At 39.2% G+C, this 20,600-nt stretch overlaps 1 protein-coding gene across 1 annotated transcript in view; it reads right to left on the bottom strand.

Moving 5' to 3' along the window:
- Nucleotides 1-14,725, bottom strand: part of ARHGAP8 (Rho GTPase activating protein 8) — a 56,716-nt gene extending 41,991 nt beyond the window's left edge. Inside the window, exons 1-3 of the mRNA XM_010187672.1 lie at nt 14,628-14,725; nt 9,723-9,860; nt 511-598 (exon numbers count right to left, since the gene is read on the bottom strand). Coding sequence (XP_010185974.1) covers nt 511-598; nt 9,723-9,860; nt 14,628-14,664 — 263 coding nt within the window. The 5' untranslated portion in view covers nt 14,665-14,725. The remainder of the gene's footprint in view (nt 1-510; nt 599-9,722; nt 9,861-14,627) is intronic.
- Between the last annotated feature and the right edge of the window lie 5,875 nt (nt 14,726-20,600).

Raw genomic sequence — 20,600 nt, forward strand, 5'->3', positions numbered from 1 at the left:
AAAGTGAGATACATATAAAAATGTTAAGGATAATATACTGTAGGTAATACAGATCTTTTATAAAAGAAGACCACCACTAAGATGTAAATAACTAAACAAGGCTCTTGCTGAGTGATTTAGGAGATAAAGTATAGCAAATTAAGGCAAACACTGCTATACACAAGAACATATGTACAGTGCACTAAAATACTACAACTTCTCTTTCATTGGTCATAATAAATTTATTTTTTTAAATACGATCAGAATTCATTAATAAAATCAAGATGACAAGCTAATTTCATACACAGTGAATTGCTTCTTCTAGTCAAGATTCCAGGTGAAGTAACTCTAGTAGTTTAATCCACATCTCATTCACTTAATATTAACACTCGTAGGTGTTGCATCCTTTTTTCATTTTGTTCTTTGCCTCCTGCTTCTGCTCCCGGAAAGCTCATTCATCTGGAAACAAGCTAACAGAAGCTCACATATAAAATGTAAAGTAGTCCATGCAGGCGATTGAGAGAAACTTACTCCAGCAACCTGGTGTGATTCAGCTGATGGGAAGGGGGCATACGGCAGCAACTGAAGGTAATCACCTTCCTTCCAGAATTGTCATCACCTAGTGAACAAAACAGTTAGTAAAGATAATGTTCATTCATTTATGCAATGGGACCTCAGGGATCTGAAGGAATGGCTTGTATCTTCTGGTATGTGGGTCTACTTTTATCCTCCATCATTACACAAAACATACTGTGAAACTTCACTGTCAAATCACACATTGCCTACAGAAAGCAATTTGGCCACGGCTGCAGAGAAATGAAGCAGCTGCTGGGCAAATGAGGAAGTTAAGCTGAGAAAGCCATATTCAAAGGTGGTTGGCGGTGCTCAGCTCCTGACAGAGTACACTTCAGTCCTCCTGTAGAATACAGTATGGAAGAAAACAGGCCTGCTTTCTCTAGTAGTCCTGGAAGTGGTGTGTTTTCAAACTCTTCATGCTTTATTTCTGGAATTTATCAGACCACTACTCTGTCTAGAAGTGCTTTGGCCATCTGCTCTGTTCCACATCTAAGTCAGATTTTTAAAATCAACTTACGCTTTCTTAGATACTCTTTTCCAGATGTACTATATTCAAATCACATTTAAAACACAACAAGCTAGGTATACAAGTATGCTTTGCATAACCTGAAAATCCCTAAACATCCATTCCTTAGTTCCTCTGACAACATACACTGCTGCACTCAAGTTCATTTACTCTTTGACTCATGACAGCTTCACCCACGCTGTCGCATAGACAAGGTTGGTGTTCATGCCATGCCCACCCCACACCCAAGTTCCGCTATCTGGAAAGCCAGGCACAGAGGTTAAGTCATGCTCACACTGAAGATAACTCAGCACTGAAGATTAAGATTTTAACATACATCAATGTGAAAGGTACTATTCCTTTTAAAGCAATACATCGACTTCCCAGAAAATGTTTAGACTGAATTAATATTTCAGACATTCTTGATCTAATTTCAATGTGCAAACTAAATTATATTTAATACTTGTTTCTATTACCACTAAACCATCAGAGTTTGGCTTTGTTATCAGTAGGAGCACAATAAAATTAAGAACTGGGGTTTTTATAGATATTCTTTATAATTCTGTTCTTCCCCTTTCACCTCTAATTAAGAGGCTGTAATTAATAAACAAATAAAAAAGAAGTAAAATGGGGTATGTTAAATCTGTAATGGAGTCACTTAATGAATAAATAAAATCATATGAGCATTTCTATGAAAACTGGGTAGATCAGCTTCAGACCACTTCTTAAGCTGTTCTAATTTCCATTACTTACGTAATTCAAATTACTTGATCTGAAGAAACAGAACACTTCCCAGCTTTGCAAACACACATCTTCCATTAAAACCCACCAGTGATAGCAATATGCTTTCCGTCATTCAACTCAGGAAGAGGTGACTGTCCTCTCCTGATAGATTCCACACGAAGAAAACCAATCCTGTATTTGCTGTGTCCAGTTGTGCTTGACAGAGGTTATGACAGGACAGCATCTATTTAAACCCATTCCATTTTAGGTGCAGAAGGAGAAAAGGGAGGGAAGAGGTGAGATTAATGTTTAATGACTTTTCATGTATAAACATGGCCTGGGAGACATGATCTGCATTATCAGTTCCAAGTCTGTGTAATCACCAGGAACTGCACTACATAATCTTTCCATTGATTTGTTTAGCTCTATATCAAGATCCAGTTAGGTTTTTCTATTTCTTGCTCCTCCTGCTCACTGCTTTGACAACTAGCAACCTGCTTTCTCAATTCTGGTCTCAAACGTGTAGCAAATCTGTATGAATTTATTTGTGTGACAATGACATGCCTCAGCTGAAGCAGCGCTTCTCCTTCAGTACTATTTACCATCCAAAAGGACTCTCTAGACAATAATCACATCCTCTCCCAGCCTGTATTTTACTACTTATAAACAAGTTAGATCTTGTCTCTTCCCCAATCTACCTGTTCTCTACCTTGTTCCAATCTGAATGCATCTTTCCTAAACACAGGTGAAACTGTCTTTTCTGAAAACCAAGATGAAGTATTAGTTTAGTTTGACAGCTATACCTGGATTATTTCTGATGGCCACCCCACTCTTGTTTCACAGATTGCTTCTCTCTTTTTTGTATTTATACAACCAAATAACCTTTTGCTATTTGCTTCAACATCCTTTAAAGATTGTAATTATCACTTTAGTCCTGTGGTTTCGACTTCCAAAACATAGCTTTCTCTGCTGGCTGTTTTTTTCTTCCTGTTCTTTTTCTTTGGTTGACTGCTTCTTTTTATTACCTTTCTCAAAGCGGTTTTTTTCATCCCACAAGGCCTGATGTCCCTTCCCACATTAAAAATAAATTCTGAATCCTTGGTTAAAAAAGGTGCTTCAGCACCACTAAGGAAAGAATATGCACAACAACACAATTGTATGTACTTAGGTATGTCTGCATATTGTTCTTAAACAGACCGTAATTTATTTCCTGAAGTTATTTTAAAGTGTCTTATTTGATATTCTCAGAGTACTTATAAAGGCATTATAATGTGACACGCATTAATATGAACGATGCACTAATATGTAATTAAAACATTAATAAAATATTGTTCTCTAAATCATTACTTGTTTGTGAAAAAAAACAGTGTTACAATGCACTGTAGAATATTTTATTTGTTAGAGACAATCATTTTTATGAGCAAAATAAATCTAGGAAAGGTTTCCAGTTAAATTACTAAATGAGTCACTAATTGTTACTGCTGGGCACATTGGACTGCTTAAACTAAAAGCCAGAAAGAAATAACCATCTTTATAAAAGACTGCAAACAGACACACTTAGAACATAACTAAACATAATTGCCCAGTTTCAGTAACAGGAAAACCGAGGCAGAGAAACTTTCTCAAAATTCCCAGCAGAGCAGAGCATCTCGTTCTCCCACCCTGCAATGCCACACAGGCAACAAGAGCAGACCAGAAAAGGTGACGGAGAACCTCAGCTCAGTTAAAAACCAAATAAAGCAGTGCCAGCTTCCTGTTAGTGATGACAGCTCATGAAAGGAAAGAGGCTGTTCTTTCTCCGTGGGCGTCAATAATGTTTTGAACAACATCAGATTTTAACATGACACATTGAAGTGCTGATCAAAACAGAAGCAGGTTTCCCTTGCCCTCCAGCAGAAGGTCTGGGACTGAGCACCCTGGGAAATTTCCAGTGCATTTGCTAAAGCATTTGCTTCCCAGTCCGACATAGTTTGAACCCCATGACTTTGAGGACGGAATTTTGACCAAACGTGAAAGTGCAGTTTGGGTAAAGTGGGGACTGGCAGTTACCTGCACATTCAAAGGAGAGTTTAAGTGGAAGTATGCTGATTTTAAACCAGCACAGAGTATATTTTTATCCCACAAAAATTGTATTTCCCTACTACTTGGACTTAAACAAATTAGAACTGAAAGATGCCTCATTCTTTACAGGGGACAAAGCAAAAAGAAGTGCAACTTCAGCTTTGTTCCTTGATGCTTTGCTTGCAGGTCAAAAAAGTAGCTTTGTATTTACCTACTTTATTCCACAGTCTATCACCACCAAATGCTTTCAGATAAAAGCTGACAACTTCTTCTACCCTCCCTGGAAAACGGGCTCGGCACTCACACTCCTCTAGCCACCTACCTACACTTTCCTATACGTCCCTGCCTCAGATTCTGCCCTCATGCACAAAAAGGTCCTACAGATTTCTATCTCCTATGGGTAGCAGGCTCCTGCCTTTGGACCAGGCACAGGCAGACACATTCCTGGGCAGCCTTGGGACTATCAGGTGTGTGGGCCACCAAGTCACCCCTGGGAGCACAGCCCGGTGACGCCAGCCTCCTCCTCTGCGCTCAGTGAGTAAAGAGGGGTGTGTGGTGTGCACTGTCCAGAATGAGATTTATGCACATTAAAATACAAGCTATCTGCTGAGGTTTTATTTGTCTGGATTTCACCGAAACAGACATGAATCACACATTGCTTTTGATAGCAAACACTGCAGTAAGGAAAAGTAAGTTACAGTAAGACACAGGGAAGGGCAAGTGGGAAAAGGGACTGTTCTACTTTTTAATTAAGAATTTGGATGGCACAGCACTTACTAAATGCTTCTTGCAAATGAAAATTTTTTTTTCTAATGATACAGCTCATTCCAATTTGCAAATGAGATCTTTTGAATGCTGTAATTTTAGCATGACTTTTACAAAGCCTTTGTTCTGATGATACTAAACATTACTATTTTATAAGTGAAACATAAAACATCATTTTACTTCACTGAAGCTTGTCATTATCATATTAAGGCAAAGCAAGATCCTAAAGTCAATGGAATTTTTGCCACTGGTTTCAATGGGACTAGGAGCAGGGTCAAAATCCAGGGCTTACTACACAGTGGAAACACTTGCTCAAATATTTGTTTATTTAATAGAATTTAAGCTAGAGAAAATGTGCCTAAATGACAATTACACTATGTTAAATGGTGAGACAAACTGTGCTTTCAAGCCTTCTCCTACTTTCTACAACTCAGGGAAATAGAGGGTCATAAACCATTAAGAAACTTCTGTGTTTTGCCTAGGCTGAGTAACGGGCGGTAAATAGATCCACAACTAACCCACTACGGGCTTCTGCCCATTCATAGTGGCAAACGTCTTAGTCAGTTAAGAAATGCACAGCAAGATAACACAGCTGAGTCTCAACATTAGCAGGAGATGTTTATCCTTTCGGACAGAGACCAGATCCACCAAGGAAACAGGGAGAACGACACCAACTCTAACTCCAAGAGTCAACCCCTTTCGATTTCACAAAGTTCCCTTTTTGCATTCATTCCTTTGGATTCTATTTTTGTCCACCTGTTTATTTAGAAACCAGCTTTCTGTGAAAGGACTGCACCTTACTAATTCTGAAAAGTGTTAAAATTGCAATTAAAATCAAGTACATGTTCAGGACTCTTTCTAAATAAGAATGACTATAAGTGAATGTTCAGATTTCCTACATCAGGAACCTTGTTCATTCCCCTCTGAAAGCAAAGATCAAAGATTCCTCCATGGGCAATTTTTCTTTTAATTTTTTTCTAAGAAAAATACTTTGCCATAGCACATTTTCTTCAGACTAGCTGAAAACAAAGGGACAGCTTGCTTTTTGATGTAATCAATTATTTACATTTCATCTGTGTCTCTCTTAAAGTATGTAAAATAATTTGAAATAAGGGTGAGTTAAAGCCATTCCTGAACCTGACCTCTCTAATGACAGTACAGTTCTACCTGGCTGACTCTATGGACTAGACCAGAGCTCTAGTCTTAAAAAAGGGGCACTGAAAATCAAAACTGCTTTCAGTGATGCAAAATTAAGGATTTTGATAATTCACAGAAAGCGTAAAAGAAAACTTAATGAAAGCAAAGAAACAGCAGAACAGTCAAGAAGAAAGGGAATATAATTTACATTTACTTGGTAAAGGGTAAATAGTGTTAGGCTTTTCTTTTTAGTAAGATATATTCGGATTGGGTATTGTCAACATACCCAAACCTAAAATTGAGTTCACAATCCCATTTGATTTGGCACTTTGAGCCATCATTTATTTTAGCAAGCTTGTTGCTCTACTAAATGATGTTTAAAGCACACCAATTATATTTTCTCAGATTCAACAAGAAAGCACATCTATATATTTTGACATAATTGACTCAGTTTTGTCTTTAAAAAAGACACTATTACTTACAATCTGATGTTTGAAGCGAGAAATGCAGTAGATAAGGATTTATTTCCTTTCATATTCTGGGAAGAAAATAGTTGGAGAAAGAAGAAAGAGGCAAACTGGCGCAGAATGTGGCAAATCCATGTTCAATTCCTGTCTAAAGCATTTGAACCCACATTTCTATCACTCAGGTAAGTTCCCTCTTCACTAGAGCAGGGAATACATTTCATGGATATCAACCTTTATTTTGGAGCTCCTCTCATGGCAAATGAGAGAATACTGCCCAAAAACATGCTTTGCAAAGTGCAAACCCCACATTTAAAACCTGCGCTTGTGCTGCAAATAGGTTATGAACCAGAGCCCTCAGCTCCCTTCTTGGAAAGTGTCCAAGTCTTAGGTCTCTCCAGTTGATTTTTTGGGTACTCATAAAATAATGTTAGATACAGTGATTTCACGAATACCATTTAGAAATAAAAAAATAATGAATAAAGGTTTAAGATTAAAAAAACCAAACCTTTAAACCCAATTCTTTCCTGTGGCACTGCAATTTTCAGGCCATAGATCTGCTCCTGGAGGTATTGCAAGAAGTAGCAAAGCTGTCACTGAGATGGACTGAAAATTATTAGGACTTGCTTCTTAGGCTTATTAGGTAATTCACTACACACTTCTCTTGTTACAGAAACTAATCTACAACTTTACCTTTCACAGTCTGATCTATGTAATACTATTCTAATCAGTTTCTAATGCACTGTTTCAAAACCAGAAATGGGCATGAAATCAGTTGGATTTTGAAAAAAAATATGGACAATTTCTACAAAGACCCAGGCTGGATACTTGAAATCTTCAAATATAACTAGAAAAGCAATAAAAGGCTAAGAAGGGAAATAGAGATTTATAACAATGACAGACTTTCATTCAATTCAAAAATGGTGCCTAACACATAAAAGGCAGTCACTGGCAGTTATTGAAAATACAAGCATCAGAGTCCTACTAAATAAGCACATGTTCATTAAAAGGTGCTTCAAAAAGTTGTCAGCAATCATATTATAAAAGCAAACTATAGAAAATAAGGAAGCTTGATGCATCATATATATGCTTATTTGTCCCTTTTTTTCACAAAGAAAAATAATCTTGAGTTTCTTTTTTGGGAACAGACTGAAATTTCTCCTTCAAAACAGAAATAAAAAGAAGCAGTGTTGCAGCACTGTTTCGTTTACATATGCTTAGAGCAGTCAGCTGCACATTAGTATTAGTGACATAAATCGGCCTGAAATTAATAAATAATTATTAAAGCTTACATCTTTTTAAAGTGTCCCCTATTCTTATTTAATCAACTGTATTTTCACACAGTATGAATACAACCCCCCCAAAAAAAAAAATCTCCTTTGCATGTAGTCAAAGCTATTGTCATGGAAAGCAGGTACGAGTCACTTTCATCTGTGAGAAGCAAGAAGGAATTTTAGATTTTTTAAAGATTAACTCTTGGAAACTAGATTACTGTAAGAGATGGATAAATTACTGCAAATATTTTCACTTAAATTCTTTCTTTTTCTTCAATCATTCAAACAATACCTCTTACTGTCTTTCAGTCACAGAATTAAAACTGAATGAACAGCTTTCAGAATTGCTTTAAAACAGCCATTCCAAACACTGAAATTATACTTTTGTCTTATTCAAAGAGATTATTAAAATCATTATAAAACTAGGTACAAATAATTTAAGAACTATTTCTTTCAAAAGGGACTGGCCTTTTCCAAGATAAGAAGGAGATCTGAAGAGCTCATTCTTTCCTCACCAGAATCTAAGTTCAGAAAACATTCAAACTTGACTCCACGGTGGGGATAGGGAATTCTCGTTTTGTGGAGGTGAAGCATGTCTTCAGATCATATTTCACCTTGCCTGTGTTCTGCATTCATATGCACACCTCTGCGGCCTCCCTCTTACATCCCGCCTTTCGAGGATGCAGACTGCTGTCTGAAGCGTGGCTTCTGGCTTGCGCTTCGCATTTAAATTGTCCAGTAGACTTGCAAAACCCCATCATATATTTCTGACTGAAACGGCAGCTAAAGTCACTCCTTTCTGAGCTTAAACGATGGCTAGGGGACTTTAAGAAGAAAGTAAGAAGAAAAGAGTGTGGTAGTAAGGATAAAACCATCAGAGATAATCCAAGATTACAGCCATCTCTTTTAAAGCATTACCCTGTAGCACTGCCTAGTACAGCAGATGGAAGATGTTCTTAGGTGGACAGTTAGAGTGACTCTGGTGTATCCAGTGTGTCTGTTAACACATCTATTTCACACTTTGTCAGTTTGATTTTGATGGTTCCATTAATAACTTTTTTATCTTGGTATTTCCCCATCCCAAAACTGGTGCTTGAGTGAGAAACATCCTAGTGGGTTGCAGGTAGTAGCTTCTGAATCACAAGAATGGGAATCTTTTATTTCCTTGTTTGTGCATTTGAGTCTTATGTTGGGTGGTTAGTTTTGAAGAAAGTAAAAGCAATTATCATCCTGCGCATAACTCACTTCAGGAAGACATGTTACTATGGGTAAAATTCTCTTCCCACTCAAAGTCAGAAGTCAAATTACCATGGATTTCACTGCCCTAATCAATCATCCTTCACTGGAGGACTCTTTTTGCTAAAGTTCATATTCACCTGGATGACATCCTATTTATGGCTCAGATTCAGGGAAGTTCATATGCATAATCCAAGTACATAATTTTCCTGAAAAATCATAATCTAGTCTCACTAAAGTGTGAGGTACAAAAAGTGTGCACAATACAACATAATCTTAGACTTCATTAGGATGAGTAGTGTTAAATACTGCTATTTTTTTCTTACTGTATACATTCCTTTAGCTCAGGATTGTGATTATTAATGCTATTTTAAGAAGCACATTGATGCCAAAAACAAGCCAAAAAGAAAAAATATGCAATGCACACTTTAAAGAGGTGCTTTTGTATCATAAACATGCCTGCATGTCTTATACATTGCCAGAAAGTTTTAAAAATAAATAACTGTAAGCATGAAACGATCCAATATTCAAATATGCTATGTACCCATAGCTTCTCTGTGTGTCACAACAGAAAGTCAGGTGATAAATGCAGTTAACATTTACGTTAACAGTTTCTTTTCTGCCTTTTATTAGCTTTTATACAGTCACCCATATCTCTTCAGTTGCAGACCTTTTCCAGGGCACGCTAGAAATACTATTACGTGCGGCTGCACAACACTTCAGGTTATTCAGAAAACAAACCAGCTTATCACAAATAAAGTGGAGATCTGTTACAGCCACAGTTAAGCCTTAGATTATAATATATTGCTATAGTTGTATTTTAAAGCAAGATTAAGCTCAAATATTTGGCTCATAAGAGTTCACATATTACCATGCAACTGCTTTTCAGGATGAAGGCTGAAAGCATCAACATGATTCCTATGCATCACCTTGAGGAGCACAGTAAGAAAAATGTGGTAAGGGGTCTAGCAAGGCAAAGCCCTAATGTTTTTCCAAACATACCTGCTAACTGGATGATGCCATGTCTCGCAACATCATAGTAAGGGTGATTGATATTTAACTCAGGATCCTTAAGTGGTGGAGATGTAAATGTTTCTTCCTCTTCCGACTGTGTGTCTTCTGCTTCATCTTTCTGCAGTTCTAAAGGAGCAAGCAAGAATGCTTAAGTGCTAATGGACAAAGTTTTGCGTCTAATATATTACTGAAGGGCTGGATTTTAGCTCAGTTTGACAAGGACTTTATCACAATTTTATGCAACTTCAAATCAGCTTCTTGTTCTTTACTCCTTTTCATGTGTGAGAAAAGCAACCTTTCAATACCTCAAAGCTACCTTCATGTCTTCCTTAAGATTAATATCTACTGTGATGCTTACAAAAATCTCAACAATGACTGGACAGCTGGCATGCTGTGACCTTGCTATTCACAACTGCCGGTGTTGTCTCATCACTTCCTACACTCCCACAATCTGCTTGTTATATCCATCTACAGCTTCTTGTCTTTTACTTCAAGATAGTCCAAATGTGGAAGTCAACGTTTCAATATGCTACCATGTGGACTGACAGCTACTCCACATTAACAGCCAGTGTGAACTCACTCCGAGAGCAGACTCAATACTTTGCATAAAGGTAGAAAGGTGCAAACAAACCTCCATCTCACCTCCCTCAAAATCCACTGTTTCCTTGAAATGCTTTAACCTTCTGAAGTTGCAATAGGCAAGGCAGCCAAATGTCCATCCAACATATACTGCAGCTAGAGGCCAAGCAAAGGCGTAAAGGTCTGCTCAAAAGCCCAGTGAAATCAATGAGCACCCTTCCCACAACTTCAATAGATTCTGGACTAGAGCCTTGAGTTAAAAATCTACTCTGTGCTGAAATGAGCAACACAAGGTCAATCGATTTTGTTCCAGAGTTGGTTTTGTTTCGTTTTGGATTTTTTTTTTCCCCAAATTGCTGTAAGGTTCAAAAAGAGCTGATCTCCAAGTACATATCCAAATGAACACAGATTCTGGGATAATTACTGCCACTAGCATTCCTACACTATTCAAATGAGTAGTTTTCTAGAAACTGACTGGAATAATATGATATTGACATATTAACATGCAAGTGTATTGGTGGCTTAAGAGAAGAAAAGGTACACACAAACAGAAAAATTAATGTTTTGATAAGGTGTACTGCTCCCCGTACACCATCCATCTCTTTGATCACGCAAGTTTTAATAAGATAGAATTAACAGTTTATAACATTATTAGTGCCACTTTAAAAAGTACTTCAAGAATATTTTGCCTTCTAATCATCTGCCCTGACCACCATGCAAGGAACACTAGGACAGAGAGAATATATTAAGTATTGATTCCCACCAGATTTATGTGCCAGTAGCTAATAAGTGCTAGAGAAAAACTCTTATTAAATATTCTGGAATGCTTTTGACTCTCAGTTTCCCAGTATCATTCTATCCTATAAACAACCACATGAAAGCTTTATTGTCTCATTTTTATTTTTAACATGATTTGTAACAAAAATGCATTTCACAAGGATGAAAAATGCCACTAGTGGCTCAGCTTCTCAAAGACAAAGCGGAGTCATGAACATATGTACTACTTTTACATTTCTTTACGTCTGAATTCACACTAAAGTCTCCTCAGAAAATAAATGAGTAGTCCTACGGGAAAAGAAAATATATATACTTTTAGAAATCACAGACTGGCTTGTCTTGGAAGTGACCTTAAAGCCCATCTAGTTCCAACCCCCCTGCCATAGGCAGGGAAACCTCCACCAGACCAGGTTGCTCAAAGCCCTGTCCAACCTGGCCTTCAACACTTCCAGGGAGGGGGCATCCACAACTTCCCTGGGCAACCTGTGCCAGTGCCTCACCACCCTCACAGTGAAGAATTTCTTCCTAATATCCAATCTAAACCTACCTTCTTTCACTTTGAAACCAGTACCCCTTGTCCTATCATTACATGACCTTGTAAAAAGTCCCTCCCCAGCTTTCCTGTAGGCCCCCTTCAGGTACTGGCAGGCTGCTGCAAGGTCTCCCCAGAGCCTACTCTTCTCCAGGCTGAACAGCACCAACTCTCTCAGCCTGTGTTCACAGGAGAGGTGCTCCAGCCCTCGGATCATCTTCATGGCTCTCATCTGGAGTCACACAAACAGCTCCATGTCCCTCTTATGCTGGAGGCTCCAAAGCTGGATGCAGTACTCCAGGTGGGGTCTCACAAGAGTGGAATAGAGGGGGAGAATCACCTCCCTCAACCTGTTTGTCACGCCTGTTTTGACACAGGCCAGGATGCGGTTGGCTTTCTGGGCTGCAAGTGCACGTTGCCAGCTCATGTTGAGCTTCTCACCAACCAGCACTCCCAAGTCTTTCTCCTCAAGACTGCTCTCAATCCATTCTCCACCCAGACTGTATGGTGCTTGGGATTGCCCCAACCCATGTGCAGGACCTTGGTCTTGGCCTTGTTGAACTTGATGAGGTTGGCATGGGGCCACCTCTCCGGTCTGTCTAGGTCACTCTGGATGGCAGCCCTTCCCTCCAGCATGTCAACTGCACCACCCAGCTTGGTGTCACCCGCAAACTTGCTGAAGGTGCATTCGATCCCACTGTCAGTGTCACCAACGATGATGTTAAACACTGCTGGTCCCAATACTGATCCCTGAAAAGTGCCACTCCTCACTGGTCTCCACATAGACATTGAGCCATTGACTGCAACTCTTTGACTGTGATCATCCAGCCAATTCCTTATCCACAGAGCAGTCTATCCACCAATTCCATGTCTCTCCAATTTAGAGACAAGGATGTTGTGCAGGACAGCGTGAAATGTTTTGCAATGTTAGCTGCTCTTCCCCTTTTGAAAATGATCATTATGATAACGTCAGTCCCTGCCCTCCCTTTAATCCTGACCCATGAGCTCTTGGTCAGCTCTCATCCATAACCAGGTGAAGCTCCATGCACTTCAGAGGGCGACACTCACTTCTCTTCCTTGCCTGTCCTCCCTAAAGAGTCTGTATCCTTCCATTCCAACACTCCAGTCACAGGAGCCATCCCATCAGTCTCCGTGATGCCAGTAAGATCACAGCCCTGCAGGTGTGTGCACATCTAACTCCTCCTGTTTATTCTCCATGCGTTTGTGTAGAGGCATTTAAATTGGGCCTCCATTACAGTCCTCCTCATACACATACGCAAGTTAAAATTCTTATTCTCATCTCCAAAAATGTGTAGTTTTCTACCCTTTAAAAGTCTAACATACATGAAAAGCAATACTAACCTTAACTGGAAAAGTATTCTTACACTTTAAAGAATGATTTTGTCACAAAAGCCAAGAATAATAACACAAAAATAATGCAGTAAGTAAAACTCACATTTTTTTCCCTTTTTGTATTTTTAAGTCACGATAAAACTCAGAACAAGGAAAACATTATTTTGTTTAGTAGGGTGTTTTTTCATGTCTGAGCACTGTAATCTTAAATTAACAAAAAGTTGCAGAGGGAAGAAAGTAAAAGAAAGAAAATGCTAGTCTGTGGGGATGTGAAGCTGAAGCTATCAACCATTTACCAGAATTCACTGAAACTTAACAGGCTTTATGAAAAGTGAAACGTATATTCAAGTTAAGCGCAACAGAAACAACAAATATGTTAACTACAGCCTTTGGTACAGAGAGGCAGCGGCTAACTTCTGTAAAAAATATTTTGTACTATGCATAAAAAAAGACATTTCTAAAGAACAGGGGTAAGAATTTGTACACAAAGTACAGATATCAAGCTACGTGGCTTTGAGATGTGCCAAAGAACAAGAGAAGCAAAGTAAACATGCATGCCCATTTGTACTGCAGTTATACACAGGGACTAAAGAAGTCCCAGCATCTACTGAAAAGCTAGTTAAACCTCTCCTAGTCAGGCAATTCTTTGTATATAACATATATTATATATATGTTTCATAATAAACATATCTTTTATGTAACATATGTTATATTAAAAATACATATGTTTATATTTTGTATATAACGTATAGATAAATGTTTCACAATAAACACAAATAAAAAATAACATTTATTATAAAATATAAAATAAAAAAGAAGATTCATTATTCCAAACTGACGGAGACCTCAGCTCCATTTTTCTCCTGCAAATGACAGAGGAGTTTATTGCCTTGCTCCATGAGCTATAGCAAAGGATCATCTGTTACTACTCATACTGTTATCACTGTTCAACGCAGGCTGGGAGACAACACGAGGGGCCTGATCCAGAGCTTACCAAGGATGAGGGGAAAATTGCTTTTAGAGGGTTCTGAATCAGACTCTAGTAGTAAAAGGGCCAGCCTGCAGGTGCTGAAAGTCATGACACAGAGAAATTGGAGCTAAGGTGAGGGCCAGGGAAAGGGAGATGGAGGTGGTGGTGGGAAAACAAACGAACAAAACCCCCCCCCCAAAACGTTTAGAAGACTCTTGCTGTGGGGTTCAGCCTGGCATCCTCAAAAACTCAAGGAAAAAATACGTAACGCTGATCTTTCAAAATGATGAGGCCCCTAATGCCACGGTCGTATTGCTCAGCTCGACTAACACCTTTGGAGATAACATGCAATACAGCAATCTCTATGCTCATTCAATATTTGTCTCTTTGGAGTAATGACTCCCATTTGTGCCACAATATGTGATGATGGTGATATTCCAATAGCCTAGAATTGCACTAGGAACATCTACCAATAATTCATAAAAGCTGCATGTATTAAACTAACCTTCAACCCTAATGGCTTTAACAGGGTACATATCAGTACAGTGGCTGTATCTCATACTGGATTGCTCCAAGAAGTATTACAAAATGTTCCTGAAGTCTCTCACTTACTGAAGATGCTCTATTAAATCAGCTGCACCTCTACACAGATGCCAGTTGAAGTATAATACAAAATATTTACCTATTTCAGCTAACTTCTCATAGTCAATCTCAGACATGTTTCCCCCTCTGCAAGTCTATGTAGATCGTGCTAACCGATTGTTGCAGGATGAAATGGTCCTTGGGTCAACCCTACAAAAATAAACAAAAGCAGCTGTCATCGCAAGGTCGCATATTTTACACACTCTACAGATATAAAAAGAAAAAAACAACAAACCACCCCAGAAGTCCTACTGCTGAATTACTGTTGAACCAGCTCATCAGCATTTGGCCACCATTTTCTTACAACACAGAGTATTACAAAAGTATTTTAAAACAGCATCCTCCAAAAACAAAAGCTATGTATAAATAAAAAATATTCAAGAAATTGACTTGTTTTTATTTCAGGAAGGTTGTTCTTCAAAATATTTACATATTATACATTTTTAATGATAAACATCAGAATTGCAGATTAATTAACATCTGGAAACAACTTAAACTGTAATATTTTCTTAATTTTATTTCTCTGATGAAGAAGATATATATACTCCATACCCTCACACCAAAGTCACTTATTCCATAGCAGTTGTAAGTTTTATTACAGGAAACGTTCTATAACTCACGTTTCACATGAAAGAGCTTCATTAAAATTTCAAGTGAGCATTAACATATAAAAAACCTGAAAAAACAGCAGTTCCTGTGCGTAATCACTGCTTTTTGTCAAACGCTTGGCAGAGTGCTTTGTAAACAGAATACTAAGTAACGCACCAAAGTGAGCAGCAGGAGCAAAGAATATGATTTAGAAGATCTCCTTTCCCAAGCAGCTGCTCCAAAAGCCAAAATGAGTACTTCCCTTAAATTGAAAATCCAGACTTGGGTGTGGAGGTGAGAAAGAAATTGAGCTTTTATAATTCTCCTTTTAACTTATCTTCAAACCCCTGTTTCATACAGATATACTATATAAACCCCCATTTATATAGTTTGGTTTCATCTAAATGCAGTAAATAAAAAGAAAACAGGCACGTTCGTGGCTTGGTTGTTGAGAAAAGGCATACACAAACATGTTCTCCTCTGTCAAGAGGCCAGATATTGTATTGCTACTTCAAAGCACTGAAAATAGGAAATTATTTTGGACCAAAAAAAGATCAAACAGCTTGCCTGCTTGCTGCTCCCCACCCTGCACGTCCCACAGCTTCAGTAGGTTTATTCCAGACCCACAAGTCTGAAAGGCAGGTATCATCCTATGGAGAAGGGGCATATAAGCTGGTTTTTTGAAATACAATGCACGTCAACAAAGCAAGTAACCATCTGCTTCATTATGAGGGATTGGTCATTAGAGTGACCACAGTTACAGTGTGTGTGCACTAGGGCTGGGTTCTACTGGCTAAGGCAAACTCTACCCTTTGGTTTCGGTTTATGAAGGGAAAACAAATTTGCAGCCTAGTGTATGACCACAACTCCCATGTACTACAGTAAAACAAGTACCGGATAACATTCATAATATTTAAAAGAGCTTCTGATGACTAATGAAGGTTTTCTATAAATTTTCAAACTGTTCCACAGATCCGACAGCAACACCATAGTTATCATGCTATATTATCACTGGAGGCAACCACGCATTTTCAGAATTTGCTGCACTGCAGATAAAATAGGAAAAGATTCTACCAATTTGAAGATTTTCAAACACTCATCAACTATTTTATAAGAATCTTACTTATTTCTTATTGAAAAGAATTGTCTTTATTTACAGGAAGTTCTCAATGTAAAAGCATGTACACAGGGAAAAGTCCCATTAAGTTCAAAAGAGAAAATGTTGCAATTTGTAACCGGGCAAAATTTTTCTTAAAAATGAAAGCAATTCTGGGCCAGATATATTTCATTTCATGTTAATTTTACCACATGGCATTCAAAATTATAATTCCATTGTTTTTTTTAAAGTTATGATGCAAATAAAATACTTACTGATTGATATTCTAACCAGTAATTAGTTTATTACCATTCTGAGTGGTATTTAGACATTTCTAAAATTAACAGTTAGCAACTAGTGTGATAATTTGTCTTTTATTTAGCAACTAATTTGTGGCATATATTGTATATGATTTAGTAATTGATATAATTTGCTCATAAGTACTTGGTATATTATATGAACACATCTATCTGTGATGGGAGTAAATGGTACAGAAGTATCTACTTCAAATAAACAAAATTTAAAAATGCTTTTGAAGCAAAACATAGTGGCAAAAACAGAAAGCTGACTTTTTCTTACTGAGCATTTGCTCCCAACTTTTTTTCCTAAACAAAATGGTAGCAGGAACATAACGATACTGAGAAGTTTTTAAGGAGCTCCAAATTCAACCTACAGCTCACACTTGTAGTCACCTCTCCCAGCCCTCAACTCCACCGAGTATTTCAGGCAGACCTTTCAGCTCTTTACTGAACCTGGAACTTGACCACAATAAGCATCTTGTGACTTTTTTTCTTACATTTTTCAATTTAGTTTTCACAAACTATTGTTTTGGGTTTGCATGGCAAGGTTTTGGTAGCGGAGGGCTACAAGGGTGGTTTCTGTGAGAAGCTTCTAGAAGCTTCCCCTAGTCCAAGAGACCCCGTGCCAGCCAGACCTGCCACTGGCCAAGGTTGAGTCCATCAGCGATGGTAGTAGCACCTCTGTGATAACATATTTAAGAAGGGGAAAACCCCTCCCTGCAACTTCTGGGGAACAGCAGTGGGATTGAGGACTGACAATATATGAGAGAAACAACTGCGCAGATACCAAGGACAGTGAAGGAGTGAAGGAGACGCTCCAGCTGCCGGAACAGAGATGCCCCTGCAGCCTGTGGTAAAGACCATGGGCTTGTTCCCCTACAGCCTATGGAGGTCCGTGGGAGCAGATATCTACCTGCAATCCATGGAGGACCCCACACTGGAGCAGGTGGATGCACCTGAAGGAGGCTGTGACCTCGTGGGACCCCGCACTGGAGCAGGCTCCTGGCAAGACCAGTGACCCCATGAAGAGAGGCACCCATGCTGGAGCAGGTTTGCTGGCAGCACTTGTGATCCTGTGGGGGAACCCACACGGGAACAGGCTGTTCCTGAAAGACTGCACCCCATGGAAAGGACCCACGCTGGAGCAGTTCATTAAGAACTGCAGCCCATGGGAAGCACTCATATCAGAGAAGTTAACAGAGCACTGTCTCCCATGGGAGGGAATCTCACACTGATGCAGGGGAAGAATGTGAGGAGTCCTCCCTGGCAGATACAACATGCGATGAACTGATCTCAGACCCTATTCCCCATCCCCCTGTGCTGCTCAGGGGAAGAAGGTAGAGAAATCAAGAGTGAAGTGGAGCCTGGGAAGAAGGGAGAGGGGTAGGGGTAGGGTTTTAAGACTTTGTTTTGTTTCTCATTGTTCTACTTTGATTTGATGGTTAATAAATCAAATTAATTTCCCTGAGCTGAGTCCGTCTTCCCTGTGATGGTAATTGGCAAATGATCTCTCTCTGTCCTTATCTTGATCCACAAGCCTTCTGTTATATTTGCTCTCCCCTTTCCACTAGAGGAGGGGTGTGATAGAGAGGCTTGGTGGGCACCTGACCTTCAGCCAAGGTCAATCCACCACAACTACCACCTTCATTCAGTCAAACTTTCAGAACAGAGAAAGCTAATACTCAATACAGAATCATAAATTCATAGAAAGGTTTGGGTTGGAAGGGACCTTAAAGCTCTTCCAGTCCAACCCCTCTGCCATGGTCAGGGACAGCTCCCCCCACCCCAGGTTGCTCAAAGCCCCATCCAACCTGGCCTTGAACATTTCCAGGGAGGGGGCATCCACAGCTTCTCTGGGCAACCTGTGCCAGCGTCTCACCACACTCACAGTGAAGAATTTCTTCCCAATAGCTAGTCTAAATTTGCCCCCTTCTGGTTTAAAACCATTCCCCCTCATTCTATTGCAACCTGCCCTTGTAAAAAGTCCTTCCCCAGCTTTCCTGTAGGCCCCCTGCAGGAGCTGGAAGGCTGTAACAAGGTCCCCCTGGAGCCTTCTCTCCTCCAGGCTGAACAGTCCCAACTCTCTCAGTCGGTCCTCATAGGGAAGGTGCTCCAGGCCTCTGATCAGCTTTGTGGCCCTCCTCTGCACCTGCTCCAACAGCTCCATGTCCTTTTTGTGTTGTGTCCCAGAACTGGATACACCTCATATATCTGATCTTCACAAACTTAATTTCACTCAAATATTTCTCTAAGCTCCTCTAAGGAAATGAGGCACTACCTTCCTTCTAAAGTACCTACTTTCAGCAGGTCCTTCCATCCTATTGATCTTTAACTGAAAACCATAAATAAAATCAAAAGTCATTAAAACTGGGCTATATCTTTGACACTAGAATGCTTTTCAGATAATGGGAGTAACTAAAGACTCAATGAAGTAATGGAACAGGGAAAAAAAGACATCTCCTTGAGCCCTCACTTAAAGAAAAGAATTATATATACAATCCTTCTGCATGGAATAAAAACCAATTTCTCCCTCATACTAATTGCTAACATTATAGTTAGAAGCAGTGGCTCAATCTAAAGAGAGCAGATTTAAATCGCTCCCAAAACCTGCTGAAAAACATCTGGCTTTTGAACAGCAAAGTTACTGTACAAGTGAGAGCAACTATGACAGCGTTAAAACATTTGCAAATGTTTAACGCACGAAGTTACTAGGAAGCTAGAAATAATTTAGACAGAATCAAAGAAGAAGGGAAATGGGTAAGAAACCATCTGCCTGGTTTTCAGCTTACTGTTCCCTTGGGGCGGCAATTAGAAAGTTTCCAGTTACAAGACAAATTTACTGCAGCACCCTCGGAAATTGATTTCCCGTTGACCGCAGCATTCTCTGTTCCTAAGAGATAACATAATCTCCTTAATAGCGTTCCATGCCACGTATCACTGTTTCTAGTAAACTGTCAGATTTAGTGCCTTCCCCCACCTCATCTCACCAAAAAGGCAGTAAAAAAAGCCCTGAAAAGAGCCAAACTACAAAGCTTCTATTAATAATAGAAATTTGGAAGTCTTTTGCAAAATACCACATCCTATGCACCTCCACAGGCAAGGTTATTACTTACTGACATCCCTAAAAGAGCATTACTTTTATCGAAAACGAAGGCAGTCACGCACGCAGAACTGCTTGATAATGAACTCGCATCTATGGATAGTCCAAGCAAAGGCAAGGGATTCCTCCCAACGTTTGTCAAGGCACAGACATCTTTGATGCCTATTCTTTTTGTTCACTCGGTTGTCAAATATGCTCTTCTTCAAATTTAAATAGTGTGGTTTCTCTGTTTTTTCTCCTTGATCTTCTTGCCTTTCACTAATATTCTTTGTTACTTTTAAAGGTGCGACACAACTCACTGTGTAACATCAGTCTGCAATTTACATTTCGATAGGATGCGAATTCTGCACCCTGTATTTGCTAAAAGGTATCATCTATAAAACCAGATAAAGTGGTTTCAGAAGATTATTTTATTATTTATAATACTGCAGGAACTTTGCTATGGAATTTTTAAATACAGCAACACCTGAGCTGAGTGCATAATGTACTCATGAAAAGTGTATTCAAAGCGTCCTGCTATTCTTCCCATAGGTTGTCTGCACTAAGTACTACTTTTCCTCAGTGTATTTCCTAGACGATATCTACCAAAACCAAAATCCATGCTTTTTACTAGCAGCTTGTTTTAGGTATTTTACATCATTTATTTTCACATTCTTTGCTGCCAATATGTTGGTGAAAATCAGCTAGAGCACGCATACAAAGGAGACACCCAGCAGACCGACTGCCAGGGAGAGCACACAGGGCTGTGCTTCACTGGGCCTCCTCTACTTCCGGGACTGATTTGGGGCTAGTCCAGCTAATGTCAAAAGCCTGTCAGAGGGTCTGTCACAACCTAGACTGATTTTTGTGACAGAACAAATAAGATGAAGAGAACTGCTGAATTTCCACATACACAATGCATGGATTAGCTTTTAAAAAGGAAACCCTGGT

This window comes from Mesitornis unicolor, unplaced genomic scaffold (assembly GCF_000695765.1).
Source record: "Mesitornis unicolor isolate BGI_N332 unplaced genomic scaffold, ASM69576v1 scaffold727, whole genome shotgun sequence".
Taxonomy (NCBI): domain Eukaryota; kingdom Metazoa; phylum Chordata; class Aves; order Mesitornithiformes; family Mesitornithidae; genus Mesitornis; species Mesitornis unicolor.